The sequence below is a fragment of the Bombina bombina genome, chromosome 1 (assembly GCF_027579735.1).
Source record: "Bombina bombina isolate aBomBom1 chromosome 1, aBomBom1.pri, whole genome shotgun sequence".
In the NCBI taxonomy this organism is placed as follows: Eukaryota; Metazoa; Chordata; class Amphibia; order Anura; family Bombinatoridae; genus Bombina; species Bombina bombina.
In genome coordinates this window covers 1,116,848,268-1,116,865,594 of record NC_069499.1, presented here as the reverse complement: position 1 = coordinate 1,116,865,594, position 17,327 = coordinate 1,116,848,268, and the positions used below count along the sequence as shown (strand labels likewise).

Below are 17,327 nucleotides of genomic sequence, written 5' to 3'. Positions count from 1 at the left end.
TTTAGTTTCTCCTTTTTCTTCCTATACCTTCGGTCGAATGACTATGGGGTGGAGTCAAGTGAGGAGCTATATAGACAGCTCTGCTGTGGTGCTCTTTGCCACTTCCTGTTAGCAGGAGGATAATATCCCACAAGTAAAGGATGAATCCTTTATCAGGTAAGCATAAATTTACTTTTTATTTCCCTCCCCACACTGACTCTCATTGCTATTTCCCTCTCCCATGCTCACTCTCATTGTCATTTCTCTCTCCCACACTCGCTCTCATTGCTATTTTCCTCTCCCCACTCGCTCTCATTGCTAATTTCCTCTCCCATATTCACTCTCATTGCTATTTTTCTATCCTACACTCACTCTCATTGCTATTTCCCTCTCCCACACTCACTCTCAGTGCTATTTCCCCCTCCCACACTCACTCTCAGTGCTATTTCCCTCTGCCACACTCGCTCTCATTGCTATTTCACTCTCCCACACTCGCTCTCATTGCTATTTCCCTTCTCCCACACTCACTCTCATTCCTATTTTCCTCTCCTACACTCACTCTCGGTGCTATTTCCCTCTCTCACACTCGCATTGCTATTATCCCTCTCCTTTCTATTTCATTTCTATTTCCCTCTCCTACACTCTCATTGCTATTTTCCTCTCCCCCATTCACTCTCATTTCTATTTCCCTCTCCTACACTCTCATTGCTATTTTCCTTTCCCCCACTCACTCTCATTTATATTTCCCTTTCCTACACTCTCATTGCTATTTTCCTTTCCCCCACTCACTCTCATTTCTATTTCCCTCTCCTACACTCTCATTGCTATTTTCCTTTCCCCCACTCACTCTCATTTATATTTCCCTCTCCTACACTCACTCTCATTGCTATTTTCCTTTTCACATTCACTGTCAATTCTATTTACCCCTGAACAGACCAATTCTAACTAATTTCTGTATTATACTTTCTCACTCTTATCTATTTTCAGCTCCAGCGGTTTCGTCGTTCTATCTCTCTGAAGACGATTCTCCGAAGTAAGAGTGTGGAGAATTTCTTCCAACGCCCAAACAGTGAAACCAAGATTCCTTCAGATGTGCTCCTCAGCCCCCCTGTCCCCCCACCTCCCCCTTCTCCACCTATACCCACTGATGCTCCCCCTCAATCTGAGCAGCCCCCTCACCCATGCCATAAGCCCTTGTCTGTCCTGCAGCCTGTGCGCACTCACAGCTTCCAGGAGCACATGTTCAAGAAGCAGTGCTCATGTCATCTTTGCCATCAGATCATTGTAGGTAAGTGCCAGCAATCCACTATAATGATAACATTTAGCATGTAACTGCAAGCTTCTTTCCCCACTCATATTTGAAAGAAGAATATTTTTCAGCTTATATATTTTTTCATGTTATGTACACTTAAGCCAAAGAATATGGGTATGTATATGGATATAGGGGTTCTGCTCCTTCATAACAAATTACACACAAAAAACAACAACACTGACTTTAACCTTTTCCCGAAGCGACTTATTTATCTACATCGGAACAAAGTTCATGTGATCACGTGATTTCAATGATGAGATCAAGTCAGGGGGGAGTACCTATGACGCTAGGCACGCCTTGCAGCTCGCTATCTCATTTACCAAGCCGTTATGGCTTCAGGACAACCAAACGACTAGAAAGTTCCATGCTGTCCTATGGGCCCTAAAGCCCAGCACAGTAAGGGGACACAAAACTCAAAACAATCTATCATAGTATGTGAAATAACACTTTTTAAACATATTAAAATATTTTTGCATTAAAACATTTAAAATCACGAAATCAAATGTATATTTTTTGTGACTCAGATAAAGCATAAAGATAAAACAACTTTAAAATTTATTTCGATGAGCTAATGTGCTTTGTTGATCTTTTTTGAAGAATCAACAGCTAGCTTAATACCAGGTGAGATAATGACAAGAGGCATATGTGCATAGCTCCATGAAACAAAAGAAGTAGTACCGCTGATCAAATTAAATTAAAAAGTCACTTTATTAGGAAACATGGTTAAAAACATGGAAGCATCCAGAGTAGCAGAGAGCGTAGCACCTGATGGCTTACATGGTTCGGCACTGAGCCGTAATCATAGCCTAAGGTGCAACACATGATACTTGACTTTAAAAAAAGGTTACAAATCACCTGATAGGTCAGAACACTAAAACAAAGAGTACGCCCTCTGAAGACGATAAATAGTATCTTGATGCCTAGCCTGAATGACAGAAACATAGACATTAACCCTGTAAACTACAAGTTAGACCATAACAGAATCCAAAACTTTTCAATTGTATATTATAAACAATGTTGCACAAACGTATTGCACAAATGTATAACAGGAATAATGCAGACTAATGCACACATAATCAACATAAAAACATTTGAGAATGTACTAATACTATTCTTATAGAACCCTCTTACATGTGCAATCTTGTGAATATGACTGAGCGCTGAAGAGATTCCAAATATAGATTCTAAATATAGGAATATACATATGAGAATAAACATAAAAATAGGAGTATATACATGATCCCAACACACAGCTGGGTACAGCAGATAAACACTTATATACAATATATGTTAATAAAACACACATATATATGAATAAAAATAAACTAAGTGGTGGATCCTTTAAAGAACCGGAGTGTATGCAGAGGCTAGATGAGACTAAAAAATGTCAGTATTACCGAGGCTATGTACTGTATAAAGGAAATGGACTGAAGACGAATACCTCGTAATATATCATATGTGCATAGCTACCTAACACCAGCTAGCTAGTAGTGCATTGCTGCTCCTGAGCCTGCATAGGTATGCTTTTCAACAAAAAGATCTGGGTAGAACTGGCGCTAGAAACAGCCCCACTGCCAAGTACAAAAAGGTCCCCCTCTCTCAAGAAGCCCCACAGGGAGAATACAGAAGAGCAGGAAAGTACTGGTGCTAAAGCAAGGGCAAAGGTATAAGGGTGTTCAATAAAACAATAGGGTAGCTGCTAATGCAATATGTACAGAAAACCTAGTTAATACTGTAAAGGTGGTTTTGATGATTAGCTCGATAAAGCAGATTACAATAGAAATAAACAATGTTTTAATATATAAAAAAATAGTGTGGAGAAGGCTAAAAATACATATAGTAAATCAAACAGGATCACATATAATGTAAAAAACAGTTGTATCCCATAAAAATCACATAAAAAGTAATTCAAATCTGGACGTCCAGTGGTTAAAATAGCTATATAAAAATGCTAGACAATAAACGTAGCTAGTGCAAATACTGGCTAATATGTAGACAGTAAAATGTATACAATAAATAATAGATGGCTCCCATATGCAACCGATCCTGCTATAATTACACAGTATTGGATCGTGTTGAGATCATATGGGAGCGGTACCTTAGGAAGTGTTAAGGATAGTGGCCATAGTCTTTATGAAATCCTAGTATTAAGGGCGTATCAACCTGTTTAAAAACGGCCTCCTTGCGGGAACTGTCGGAATAGCCTTAAGACGCTTCTCACTTCTGCATCTTGCGTAGTCCTGATGAATTCCGGTCATGTGGTCAGGTCAGCTGTTCTTAGTTTGACATCTGTTTGGCTGATGCCGGAAGCAGCCTGCGATGGTTCAGATTACTGCTGGGACTCAAATTTGGGTATAGCAATCAATGCCGATAGTCAGTCAGTGCTGGGAGTCAGGCAAATGTTGGACACCGAATGTTTTTAATGCCAGCGTATCACCTCAAGCTGGTTAGTTAGTCCTCAGTTCTGCTAGGATATAATGGCAGTATACAACAAAAACCCAAAAACATTCTGGGTGATGGTAATAGATGTAGTGATGGGTGATTTCACAGATCACCTTTGCTAAATCATAAAAACACAATCACCCCTCTCTTGGGGCTTTTTCAAGATGTGTTTCCTTTTCAAAATTGCTTCTTATATACCCCTTCCTCTATCCTTATTGGTCAGCCCGGGGTGGGCGTGTTTTTACACAGTATTGGACAATGGTTTAAGGTGGTATATACCACATATATAAAAATTACATAATTTTACATGTTGCATATTAGATTAGCCTCCAAATATCAAAGAGGTAATCATATTAAAAAACTAACATCATATTCTGGACACACTGTGTTCATATATAGAAAAGTACAGATCATATATAGGTGTTTTCACTGGAGCAGATGTTAAAGATATCCCCTTTATTCGTACATAAATGGCGTGACATCTAGTTCAGAATTCAGACCTAGAGGGTGTAGGGTTTTCATTTTATATATCATTACTGCTTCTTTTTAAGTAGCTTTATTTCAAAGTTCCCTTCCATTCAGGTCTTACTTTCAATCCTTCCCAAAAAGTAAAGTCTTTCAGTTTATTATTGTGGACCTCCCTAAAGTGTTTATAAAGATGCATGTCCTTATTGCCTTTTTCAATAATGCAGAGGTGTTCCCTGATTCTCTCTCTCAATATTTCTAAATACGTTCATACAGAACTAAAACCAAAATCCAAATTCTACCCTACACAGGAAAAAGGGAAGAATGTAGAATTGTTTGAAAAATTAGTACTAAGGGATATAGAAAAATGTGATACTGGGAAAAAAAACTTCAGATGAATCTGAAAAAAATCAGAAAATGAAGCCCTTAAAAAATTAAAAAAGAATGAGGATATAATTATTAAACCGGCTGATAAAGGGGGAGGGGTAGTCATCATGGATAGGGGCTATTATCTAAAAGAGGCGGAGAGACTCCTAAATGACACTACTACATACAAGGAACTTAAAAGAGATCCTACCAGAGCAGATTTGATCATATTACTGGGGAATTTGGAGAAAGGAAAAACTAAAGGTATTCTAGTTACAAAAGAGTTTAACTATCTTAACCCAGAATTTCCGAGAATCCTAATATTCTACTTCCTAGCAAAGATTCATAAGAATCTAGAAAAAAAACCTGGTCTCCTCATCATATCAAGCATAAATTCAGTTACCTCCAACCTATCCCAGTACATAGAGAGGTACCTTCAAAATTTGTCAAGCAACTACCATCATATTTGAAGGATTCTACTCAAGTTCTGCAAATTTTAGAAAATATTAGAATAGAAGGTGAGCTGATCCTAGCTACATGCGACGTGACCTCACTGTACACCAATGTCGAACATGAATTAGGCATTAAAGCTGTATCAAAATTCCTAACACAAGATAGATAAGGAATAGAAAGAGTTCATACTTGAAAGTATTAGGTTTATTTTAAAAAATAATATTTTTTTCATTCAACAATAACATGTATGTACAGATAAAGGGCACCGCTATGGGCACCAGGTTTGCACCAAGCTACGCAAGCCTATTCATGGGAGACTGGGAAACAGACTTCCTACGCTCTAGTAGCTTGGTCTAAGACCTGGTGACCTATAAGCAGTACATTGATGATATTCTGATTGTCTGGAAGGGAGGAAAGAAATCCCTCATTGATTTCTTCGTGGCCATGTACTCAAATGATAAGGGCCTGAATTTTACAAACTAAATGAGTAAAGAGAGAATCTCATTCTTAGATCTTGACATAGAAGTTACTTCCAATAAATTTGAAAGAAAGACTTTCTTTAAGAAAGTAGATGCAAACAACTTTGTACATGCAGAAAGTTGTCACCTAGCCAGATGGAAGAACAATATCCCGAAAGCACAATTATTGCTCTAATATAATAGACTATCAAGAACAAGCCAACATTTTAAGCAAGACATTTGAGGATAAAGGTTACAATGAAAAAGATGATTACTGACAATTATAATTAAGTCGAAGAAATAGAGAGGGAAAGTCTACTACAATATAAAGATAGAAACAAAGACTCAGTAGAAAACAAGGAACAAGACATTGTAGTTCCTTTTATAACTAACTATAATGGGGAATATAAGAAAATTAAAAAAATATTCAGCAAATACTGGCACATCATTCGAGAAGACCCAGTCATAGGGGATAAAATCTCTATTAAACCAAGATTTATTTATAGGAAGTCAAAAAATTTGAAAAGTATCTTAGCACCTAGTGAGTTGAAAGTAACAATATCTAAATCTAAGCAATGCTATCTATTAGGGAATGAAGTTAAGGGATTTTTCCCTTGCCACTGCTGTAGATCCTGCAACTATAGTAATAAGAAAAAACAATTCTCTCCACAAAGACAGCATAGTTTTTTTCAGATCAGGTTTACCATTAGATGCATTGATAAAGGGGTTGTTTATCTCATTCACACCTAGATTACAAGTTTTGCGCTATAGAGGGTGCGAAACAAACGCAACAAAAGTTGCCTTATTTCACCCGCCATAGCACTGCCATTACAAGTTTTTAAAAAACTGCCGTGTACGTGCAATATGGTGGCGATGAGCTTCATACCGCACAAAATCCAAGGGTTGAGAATACGTGCACACTTTCTCCATAGACCTCAATGGGGAGAGCGTGTTAGAAAAAAAAACCTAACACCTGAAACGCGGAATGGCGACCGCCGTAACGCAACCCCATTGATGTCTATGGGGAAAAAAATGTAAAGTTTAAACCTAAAACCCTTACATAAACCCCTAGTCTAAACACCCCTAATCTGCTGCCCCAACATCGCAGACACCTAAATAAAGTTATTAACCCCTAATCTGCCACTTCCGACACCACTGCCACCTAAATAAAGTTATTAACCCCTATTCCGCCGCTCACTGACATCGCCGCCACTATAATAAAGTTATTAACCCCTATTCCCCCGCACCCTAACATCGCCCAAACTATAATAAAGATATTAACCCTTATTCTATCACTCCCCGACTTCGCCGCCACTAAATAAAGTTATAAACCCCTAAACCTGTGGCCTCCCACATCACCGCCACTAAATAAACCTATTAACCCCTAAACTGCCAGCCCCCCACATCTCAAAAAACTAAATTAAACTATTAACCCCTAAACCTAAGAATCCCCTAACTTTATATTAAAATTACAATATCCCTATCTTAAAATAAATAAAAACTTACCTGCAAACTAAACATGAGAGCTACTTAAATTCTATTGGCTATTCAAATCAGCCAATAGAATTTCAGTAGATCTCATCCTCTTGGCTGATTTGAATTTCAAAAACCAAATCAGCCAATGGGAATGCAAGGGACGCCATTTTGAAAAGGCTCCCTTGCATTGAAGATTCAGTGTACGGCCGCGACCGTATGAAGGGGATGCTCTGCGCCGGATGTCTTGAAGGCTGGACCCGCTCCCGCACCGCCGGGATGAATATAGAAGATGCCGTCTGGATGGATGAAGACCTTGCTGCCTGGATGAAGACTTCTCACCACCTGGATGAAGACTTCTCGCCGCCTGGATGTTCAGACTTCAAAAACTGTAAGTGGATCATCGGGGGTTAGTGTTAGGTTTTTTAAACTTTTTTGGGTGTTTTTTTTTTTTAAATTGGGGTTTAGGCTATCTTAAAAGAGCTAAATACCCTTTTCAGGGCAATGAAAAAGAGCTAAATGCCCTTTCGAGAGCAATGCCCATACAAATGCCCTTTTCAGGGCAATGGGTAGCTTAGGTTTTTGTTAGTTAGGTTTTTTATTTTGGGGGGTTGGTTAGGTGGGGGTTTTACTGTTGGGGGGACTTTGTATTTTTTTTTTTACAGGGAAAAGAGCTGATTTCTTTAGGGCAGTGCACTACAAAATGCCCTTTTAACGGCTATTGGTAGTTTTTTTAATTTGGGGGGGGGCTTCTTTTTATAGGGCTATTAGATTAGGTGTAATTGTTTTTATTTTGGATAATTTTGTTTGTTATTTTTTGTAATTTACTATTTTTTATTTTTTGTAATTGTAGATTTAATTTCTTTTTAGTAGTGTTAGTTTTTTTAATGTGTAATTTAGTTTATTTAATTTGTATTTATTTTAATTTTAGTATAATAGTAATGTTAGTTTAATATATAGTTTAAACTTAGTTTTTTTTTATTTCACAGTTAAGTTTTTATTTATTTTCAGATAGAGATATTGTAATTTAGTTAGGGGGTTGTTAGGTTTAGGGGTTAATAGTTTAATTTAGTTTTTTTGCAATGTGGGAGGCTGGCAGTTTAGGGGTTAATAGGTTTATATAGTGGCAGTGATGTGGGAGGCCAGAGGTTTAGGGGTTAATAACTTTATTTAGTGGCGGCGATGTCGGGGGGTGGCGGAATAGGGGTTAATATCTTTATTATAGTGTGGGCGATTTTGGGGTGCGGGGGAATAGGGTTTAATAACTTTATTATAGTGGCGGCAATGTCGGGGAGCGGCGGAATATGGGTTAATACATTTTATTAGTGGCGGCAATGTCGGGAGCGTCAGATTAGGGGTTAATAAATTTAATTTAGTGTTTGCAATGCATGAGGGCCTCAGTTTAGGGGTTAATAGGTAGTTTATGGGCGTTAGTGTACTTTGTAACACTTTAGTTATGAGTTTTGTGTAACAGTTTTGTTGCGCAAAACTCATAGCTACTGGTCTCAGATTGCGGAACGGATCGTGTTGGTATAGGCTGGAACGGTAAGCATTTTAGCCTCAACGCACAACTTGTAATACCAGCGCTATGGAAATTCCATGCAAAAACTTCCATTTTTTTTTAATGCGGGACTGACGTGTTACTGGCTAAAATGCTTGCGGTACAGCTATACCGACAAGACTCATAATGGCTGTGTTCCGGTTTTTACGCTGAAATGGCCATTTTTTCAGTGTTAAAACCGGAACGCAAAACTCGTAATCTAGGTGTAGTTGCAATAAAAAATACTTAGGCGAAACGTCAAGAACATTGAGAGAGAGAGTCAGGGAACACCTCTGCATTATTGAAAAGGGCAATATGGACACGCATCTTTATAAACACTTTAGGGAGGTCCAGAATAATAAACTTAAAAACTTTACTTTTTGGGGAGTAGTGAAGACCTGAATGGAACTTTGAAATAAAGCTACTTTAAAAAGAAGCAGAAATTATATATACAATGAAAACCCTACACCCTCTAGGTCTGAATTCTGAACTAGATGTCACGCCATATATGTACAAATAAAGGGGATATGTTTAACATCTGCTCCAGTGAAAACACCTACATATGATCTGTACTTTTCTATATATATGAACACAGTGTGTCCAGAATATGATGTTAGTTTTTAAATATGATTACCTCTTTGATATTTGGAGGCTAATCTAATATGCAACATGTAAAATTATGTAATTTATATATATATATATATATATATATATATATATATATATATATATATATATATATATATATATGGTATATACCACCTTAAACCATTGTCCAATACTGTGTAAAAACACGCCCACCCCAGGCTGATCAATAAGGATAGAGGAAGGGGTATATAAGAAGCAATATTGAAAAGGAAACACATCTTGAAAAAGCCCCAAGAGAGGGGTGATTGTGTTTTTATGATTTAGCAAAGGTGATCTGTGAAATCACCCATCACTTCATCTACTACCATCACCCAGAAACTTTTTGGGTTTTTGTTGTATACTGCTATTATATCCTAGCAGAACTGAGGACTAACTAACCAGCTTGAGGTGATACACTGGCATTAAGACACATTTGTGTCTATCGGCATTGATTGCTATATCCAAATTTGAGCCCCAGCAGTAATCTGAACCATCGCAGGCTGCTTCCGGCATTAGCCGAACAGATGTCAAACTAAGAACAGCTGACCCGATCGCAATCCCACGTGGTTAGGCAACCCACGTGACCGGAATTCCTCAGGGCTACGCCAGACGCGAAAGTGAGCAGCGTCTTAAGGCTATTCCGACAGTTCCAACAAAGCGGCTGTTTTTAAACAGGTTGATACGCCCTGTTTGGTCCTTAATACTAGGATTTCATAATGTCAGGGTTTTTTCCCTGTTGTGTTTGCCATGTGCTGCTGGCAGCCATTTTACTCACCTCTCTTCCTGACTATTGTGCATTGTGGGGGATGCTGCTCATTTCCTGCACTTCCTTTTATGGTCAGACTGGTTTGCATCATCCATGTGAGACAGGATGCAGTCTCAGAATTGTGATGTCATCACTTATTATTTAAAGGGCCTCTGTTCAGTATGCTTTGCCTTTACGTTGTCTCAGACCTGTTTGTGAGAGTTCCTGTGTATTACCTGGCTGCCTGACGTCGTTCCTGATCCCTGGCTTGCTCCTGACTCTGCTGTTTTCCTTGTTCCTGATTCCGGCTCGTCTGACTATTTGCTTTGGCTCCTGACTCGGCTCGTCTGACTACCAGCTCTGGTTTTGACTCCTGGCTTATTTGACTTGTGAACTTTTTATTATTTTTTGCTATTAATTAAGGTGTGATTATTTTTGCACTTCTTGTCTCATTCTGATTCCTGGCACCCTGACATTACGCAAAGGCCATGAATCCTGATGCTGCTAATTATCCACCTTTACCTGCCATCATTTCCAGGATGTATGTACAGGATCACCGCTTGGATCAATTTGCACTAGCCCTGCAAACCCTGCTGACTCGCACTGCACATTTGGACCAAAGTGTCCCGCAAGTTATGGCTGCTCCTGTTTCCGCTGCTGCACCTATGCCTACCAGGAGCATGTCCGATTCTGCACCTCTACCTCAGCGATATGGAGGCGATCCTATTCAGTGCAGAGGGTTTTTGAACCAGTTGGGCATTTACTTTGAGATGTTACCTCAGGCGTTTCCCTCTGACAGAGCTAAGGTGGGATTTCTCATCTCGTTACTCTCTGACACAGCTCTTGCCTGGGCTAATCGCGTGTGGGAGACTAATAAACCTGTGATTTCAAATTACCCTGAATTTGTGGCCTCCTTTCGAAGGGTATTTGATGTTCCGGCTCGCTGCTCTTCTGCTGCTAAACTACTCATGTCCATTCAGCAAGGTACAAGATCTGTTGCTCAGTATGCTATTGAGCTCTGTATGCTTGCCGCAGAGGTAGGTTGGAACAATGAAGCCCTTGTTGCCACCATCTTTCATGGGCTCTCTGATGCGATTAAAGACGAAGTTGCTGCCAGAGATTTACCAGAGGATCTCGGGGCATTGGTGTCTTTTTTGATCCTAATTGACATCAGACTCAGAGAGAGGCCCTCTTTCAAGGAGCGCTTGCGGAAGCCTCCTTTTCCGTTGTCTCCTACATGTTCGTTCCAACCCATGCCTTCCTCTCCTCCCATGCCTCCTGGTCCTGAGTCACCAGGTACTGCTGAGCTGATGCAGTTGGGATTCACGCGTCTCTCCACGGCGGAGAGGGCCTTTAGGAGGAGGGAGGGGCTCTGCCTCTATTGTGGGTTACAGGGCCACCTTTTGAAGTCTTGTCCTACATGGCCGGGAAACGCTCACACCTAAGGTCCTGTCGGGGACAGACCTTGGGTGGTTTATCCTCGTCCCCGGAACCACTTAAGGAGAAACCTTTGGTCATGGTTGTCCTTTCCTGGGTGGACTCCTCCATAGTCACTCTTGTTGACTCCGGTGCTGCGGGCTATTTCATTGACAGTGCTTTTGTATCAAAGCACTCCATTCCTGTTTTGCCTCGATCCGTTCCGCTTGCTATTGAGGTCATTGATGGCAGGCCCCCTTCAGCCCGCACTCGTTACTCACGAAACTGCTCCATTGTCCATGGCTGTTGGGGCTCTCCATTTTGAAACCCTCCAGTTCCAGGTGATAAACTCTCCGCATTTTTCTGTTGTTCTTGGTTATCCCTGGCTCCAAAAGCACAATCCCAGTCTCGACTGGCGCAGGTCCGAAATGTTGTCGTGGTCCCCGCAATGTAATTCCACTTGTCCTGCGGAAACCAGTTAAAGTCTTGTGCACTTCTTCGGTATCTCAATTGCCAGAGGAGTACCGATAGTTCCTAGACTTGTTTGACAAGGTGCGTGTCGGTACGTTGCCTCCTCACCGGTCTTAAGATTGTGCCATAGACCTGCAATCCGGAGCCTTTCCTCCTCTGGGCTGGGTGTACCCTCTGTCTGTTGCAGAGAATTGTGCTATGGAGGAGTATGTTGCCGATGCTCTGTCGCGGGGAGTCATCCGCAAATCCTGCTCTCCTGCAGGGGCTGGCTTCTTCTTTGTGAAGAAAAAGGGTGGCAAATTAAGACCATGCATCGATTATAGGGGTCTTAATCGTCTTACCATTAAGAATGCTTACCCTATTCCGCTCATTACAGAACTCTTTCACCGCCTCAAGGGAGCTACGGTCTTTACTAAACTTGATTTGAGAGGAGCGTACAATCTCGTTAGGATTAAGGAGGGCCACAAATGGAAAACAGCATTTAACACCAGGAGCGGGCATTATGAGTATCTTGTAATGCCCTTTGGCCTATGTAATGCTCCTGCTGTTTTTCAGGAATTTATTAATGATGTCCTACGCGATATGTTGCAACAGTGTGTTGTGGTGTACTTAGACGACATCCTCATACACTCACCCTCTTGAGGCTCATCGTTCTGATGTTACACGGTTCTTCAGAGACTATGTGAGAACGGCCTGTTTTGTAAACTCGTGCTCATTCTTACTGACCACAAGAATTTAGCTTATCTATCTGAAGCAAAACATTTGTCACCCTGACAGGCCAGGTGGGCGCTATTTTTGTCTTGGTTTAATTATGTGGTCTCCTACCTGCCTGGTAGTAAGAATGTTAGGGCTGATGCCCTATCTCAACAATTTTCGCCTCAGTCCAAGGAGGAGTCTGTACCTACTCCTGTTATACCTCCTGACCATATTTTGGCTACCATACGTACTAATTTGACTTCTCCCTTGGGGGAGGAGATCCTGGCTGCACAAACCAATGCACCTCCTAAGATACTTAGTGGTAAGTGTTTTGTTCCTGAGAATCTTCGAACTAAACTTTTGCACACTTACCACTATCCTAAAGCCGCAGGTCACCCAGGCAAGAACCAAATGATTTGGTCTGTCACTCGACAATTCTAGTGGCCAGGTCTTCGTTCTGATGTTGCTGCGTATGTTGCTTCCTGCTCAGTTTGTGCACAGAATAAGACTCCTCGGGGGGGCGGAGCTAGCCACTACAGAGAACAGTCGCACATTTCATGAGCTCCAGAGGAACATAATTTTACTTGGGGATAAAAGCAATAAAATTCAGCTTAATACTAAATTTAAGACCTCCATTGAGCAGAACTCTATATGGAACCCATTTGAGGAGTTTCCGAACTTTGGACAGCATATGTGGGCCGAGATTGTGGATCCTACAGTTACAGCCCGCTCTGAGTAGGCCCCGACATTAAATATTCAGCCATGGAGGACTTTTACCGCCAGGTTCTGACCCTGATTGAAAGCTTCGCAGAGAAGACACAAACTGACCTAAACAACCCGCACTATGCGAGCATGGGTGAGAGCATAAAAAAAATTGATGCACTGCATACAATGGCGACTATCATGTGTCCTGTGGCGGCCGCTGTTGTTACTAGCGCAATTAAGCCTGTGGGGGGATCGGTTGAGGAAGATGAAAGCCCGCTGGAGATAAAATGGATCGAGGAACCTTACTTGAAATGCCTATGCTCAGAGGGAGCGCTGTCTAAGCCCTGGTTGGCATGCTCAAAGAAGTCAGATGATACTACGCCTAATTATACAAGCCTGGTTATCTATCGCCCCGGAGGTCTTCACAGTGGCAATCGCGAACACACCGCGCTACCTGCCAAGTTAGCAATAGGACATGATCCTTGGATCTTAGACATCTTTCCCTTCCGGACTCTACTTGCCCTCCGCATTGGATCAGGTCAGATGAGAGCTTCTGAATTTTGGTCTTGTGGGCAGAGAAGTGCTTCCATACCATGGCGGGACTATCGGCCACACCGAAGTTGGAGTTCACTGCATACGGGCCATTACTGGTTGGTACTGGGGCGCACGCTATTGACAACGCGATGGGACCCTGGAGGCCTCTCTTTGTTGCTTTTTTCTCCAACATAGGTGTGTCCGGTCCACGGCGTCATCCTTACTTGTGGGATATTCTCCTCCCCAACAGGAAATGGCAAAGAGCCCAGCAAAGCTGGTCACATGATCCCTCCTAGGCTCCGCCTACCCCAGTCATTCTCTTTGCCGTTGTACAGGCAACATCTCCACGGAGATGGCTTAGAGTTTTTTAGTGTTTAACTGTAGTTTTTATTATTCAATCAAGAGTTTGTTATTTTGAAATAGTGCTGGTATGTACTATTTACTCAGAAACAGAAAAGAGATGAAGATTTCTGTTTGTATGAGGAAAATGATTTTAGCAACCGTAACTAAAATCCATGGCTGTTCCACACAGGACTGTTGAGAGCTATTAACTTCAGTTGGGGGAACAGTATGCAGTCTCTTGCTGCTTGAGGTATGACACATTCTAACAAGACAATGTAATGCTGGAAGCTGTCATTTTCCCTATGGGATCCGGTAAGCCATGTTTATTACGATCGTAAATAAGGGCTTCACAAGGGCTTATTAAGACTGTAGACTTTTCTGGGCTAAATCGATTCATTATTAACACATATTTAGCCTTGAGGAATCATTTTATCTGGGTATTTTGATATAAGAATATCGGCAGGCACTGTATTAGACACCTTATTCCTTAGGGGCTTTCCCAAAGCATAAGCAGAGCCTCATTTTCGCGCCGGTGTGGCGCACTTGTTTTTGAGAGGCATGGCATGCAGTCGCATGTGTGAGGAGCTCTGATACTTAGAAAAGACTTTCTGAAGGCGTCATTTGGTATCGTATTCCCCTTTGGGCTTGGTTGGGTCTCAGCAAAGCAGATACCAGGGACTGTAAAGGGGTTAAAGTTTAAAACGGCTCCGGTTCCGTTATTTTAAGGGTTAAAGCTTCCAAATTTGGTGTGCAATACTTTTAAGGCTTTAAGACACTGTGGTGAAAATTTGGTGAATTTTGCACAATTCCTTCATGTTTTTTCGCAATTGCAGTAATAAAGTGTGTTCAGTTTAAAATTTAAAGTGACAGTAACGGTTTTATTTTAAAACGTTTTTGTACTTTGTTATCAAGTTTATGCCTGTTTAACATGTCTGAACTACCAGATAGACTGTGTTCTGAATGTGGGGAAGCCAGAATTCCTATTCATTTAAATAAATGTGATTTATGTGATAATGACAATGATGCCCAAGATGATTCCTCAAGTGAGGGGAGTAAGCATGGTACTGCATCATTCCCTCCTTCGTCTACACGAGTCTTGCCCACTCAGGAGGCCCCTAGTACATCTAGCGCGCCAATACTCCTTACTATGCAACAATTAACGGCTGTAATGGATAATTCTGTCAAAAACATTTTAGCCCAAATGAACACTTGTCAGCGTAAGCGCGGCTGCTCTGTTTTAGATACTGAAGAGCATGGCAACGCTGATACTAATATCTCTGAAGGGCCCCTAACCCAGTCTGATGGGGCCAGGGAGGTTTTGTCTGAGGGAGAAATTACTGATTCAGGGAACATTTCTCAACAGGCTGAACCTGATGTGATTGCATTTAAATTTAAGTTGGAACATCTCCGCATTCTGCTTAAGGAGGTATTATCCACTCTGGATGATTGTGACAAGTTGGTCATCCCAGAGAAACTATGTAAAATGGACAAGTTCCTAGAGGTGCCGGGGCTCCCAGAAGCTTTTCCTATACCCAAGCGGGTGGCGGACATTGTTAATAAAGAATGGGAAAGGCCCGGTATTCCTTTCGTCCCTCCCCCCATATTTAAAAAATTGTTTCCTTTGGTCGACCCCAGAAAGGACTTATGGCAGACAGTCCCCAAGGTCGAGGGAGCGGTTTCCACTTTAAACAAACGCACCACTATACCCATAGAGGATAGTTGTGCTTTCAAAGATCCTATGGATAAAAAATTAGAAGGTTTGCTTAAAAAGATGTTTGTTCAGCAGGGTTACCTTCTACAACCAATTGCATGCATTGTCCCTGTCGCTACAGCCGCATGTTTCTGGTTCGATGAGCTGATAAAGGCGGTCGATAGTGATTCTCCTCCTTATGAGGAGATTATGGACAGAATCAATGCTCTCAAATTGGCTAATTCTTTCACCCTAGACGCCACTTTGCAATTGGCTAGGTTAGCGGCTAAGAATTCTGGGTTTGCTATTGTGGCGCGCAGAGCGCTTTGGTTGAAATCTTGTCCGGCTGATGCGTCTTCCAAGAACAAGCTACTTAACATTCCTTTCAAGGGGAAAAACGCTGTTTGGCCCTGACTTGAAAGAGATTATCTCTGATATCACTGGGGGTAAGGGCCACGCCCTTCCTCAGGATCGGCCTTTCAAGGCAAAAAATAAACCTAATTTTCGTCCCTTTCGTAGAAACGGACCAGCCCGAGGTGCTACGTCCTCTAAGCAAGAGGGTAATACTTCTCAAGCCAAGCCAGCTTGGAGACCAATGCAAGGCTGGAACAAGGGAAAGCAGGCCAAGAAACCTGCCACTGCTACCAAGACTGCATGAAATGTTGGCCCCCGATCCGGGACCGGATCTGGTGGGGGGCAGACTCTCTCTCTTCGCTCAGGCTTGGGCAAGAGATGTTCTGGATCCTTGGGCGCTAGAAATAGTCTCCCAAGGTTATCTTCTGGAATTCAAGGGACTTCCCCCAAGGGGGAGGTTCCACAGGTCTCAGTTGTCTTCAGACCACATAAAATGACAGGCATTCTTACATTGTGTAGAAGACCTGTTAAAAATGGGAGTGATTCATCCTGTTCCATTAAGAGAACAAGGGATGGGGTTCTACTCCAATCTGTTCATAGTTCCCAAAAAAGAGGGAACGTTCAGACCAATCTTAGATCTCAAGATCTTAAACAAGTTTCTCAAGGTTCCATCGTTCAAGATGGAAACCATTCGAACTATTCTTCCTTCCATCCAGGAAGGTCAATTCATGACCACGGTGGATTTAAAGGATGCGTATCTACATATTCCTATCCACAAGGAACATCATCGGTTCCTAAGGTTCGCATTCCTGGACAAGCATTACCAGTTCGTGGCGCTTCCTTTCGGATTAGCCACTGCTCCAAGGATTTTCACAAAGGTACTAGGGTCCCTTCTAGCTGTGCTAAGACCAAGGGGCATTGCTGTAGTACCTTACTTGGACGACATTCTGATTCAAGCGTCGTCCCTTCCTCAAGCAAAGGCTCACACGGACATCGTCCTGGCCTTTCTCAGATCTCACGGATGGAAAGTGAACGTGGAAAAGAGTTCTCTATCTCCGTCAACAAGGGTTCCCTTCTTGGGAACAATAATAGACTCCTTAGAAATGAGGATATTTCTGACAGAGGCCAGAAAAACAAAGCTTCTAGACTCTTGTCGGATACTTCATTCCGTTCCTCTTCCTTCCATAGCTCAGTGCATGGAAGTGATCGGGTTGATGGTAGCGGCTATGGACATAGTTCCTTTTGCGCGCATTCATCTA

General features: G+C 41.7%; 1 protein-coding gene across 1 annotated transcript in view; it reads left to right on the top strand.

Annotated features, from left to right (window-relative positions):
- Positions 1-17,327, top strand: part of STAC2 (SH3 and cysteine rich domain 2) — a 318,737-nt gene that overhangs the window by 122,505 nt on the left and 178,905 nt on the right. Inside the window, exon 2 of the mRNA XM_053697925.1 lies at positions 967-1,267. Coding sequence (XP_053553900.1) covers positions 967-1,267 — 301 coding nt within the window. The remainder of the gene's footprint in view (positions 1-966; positions 1,268-17,327) is intronic.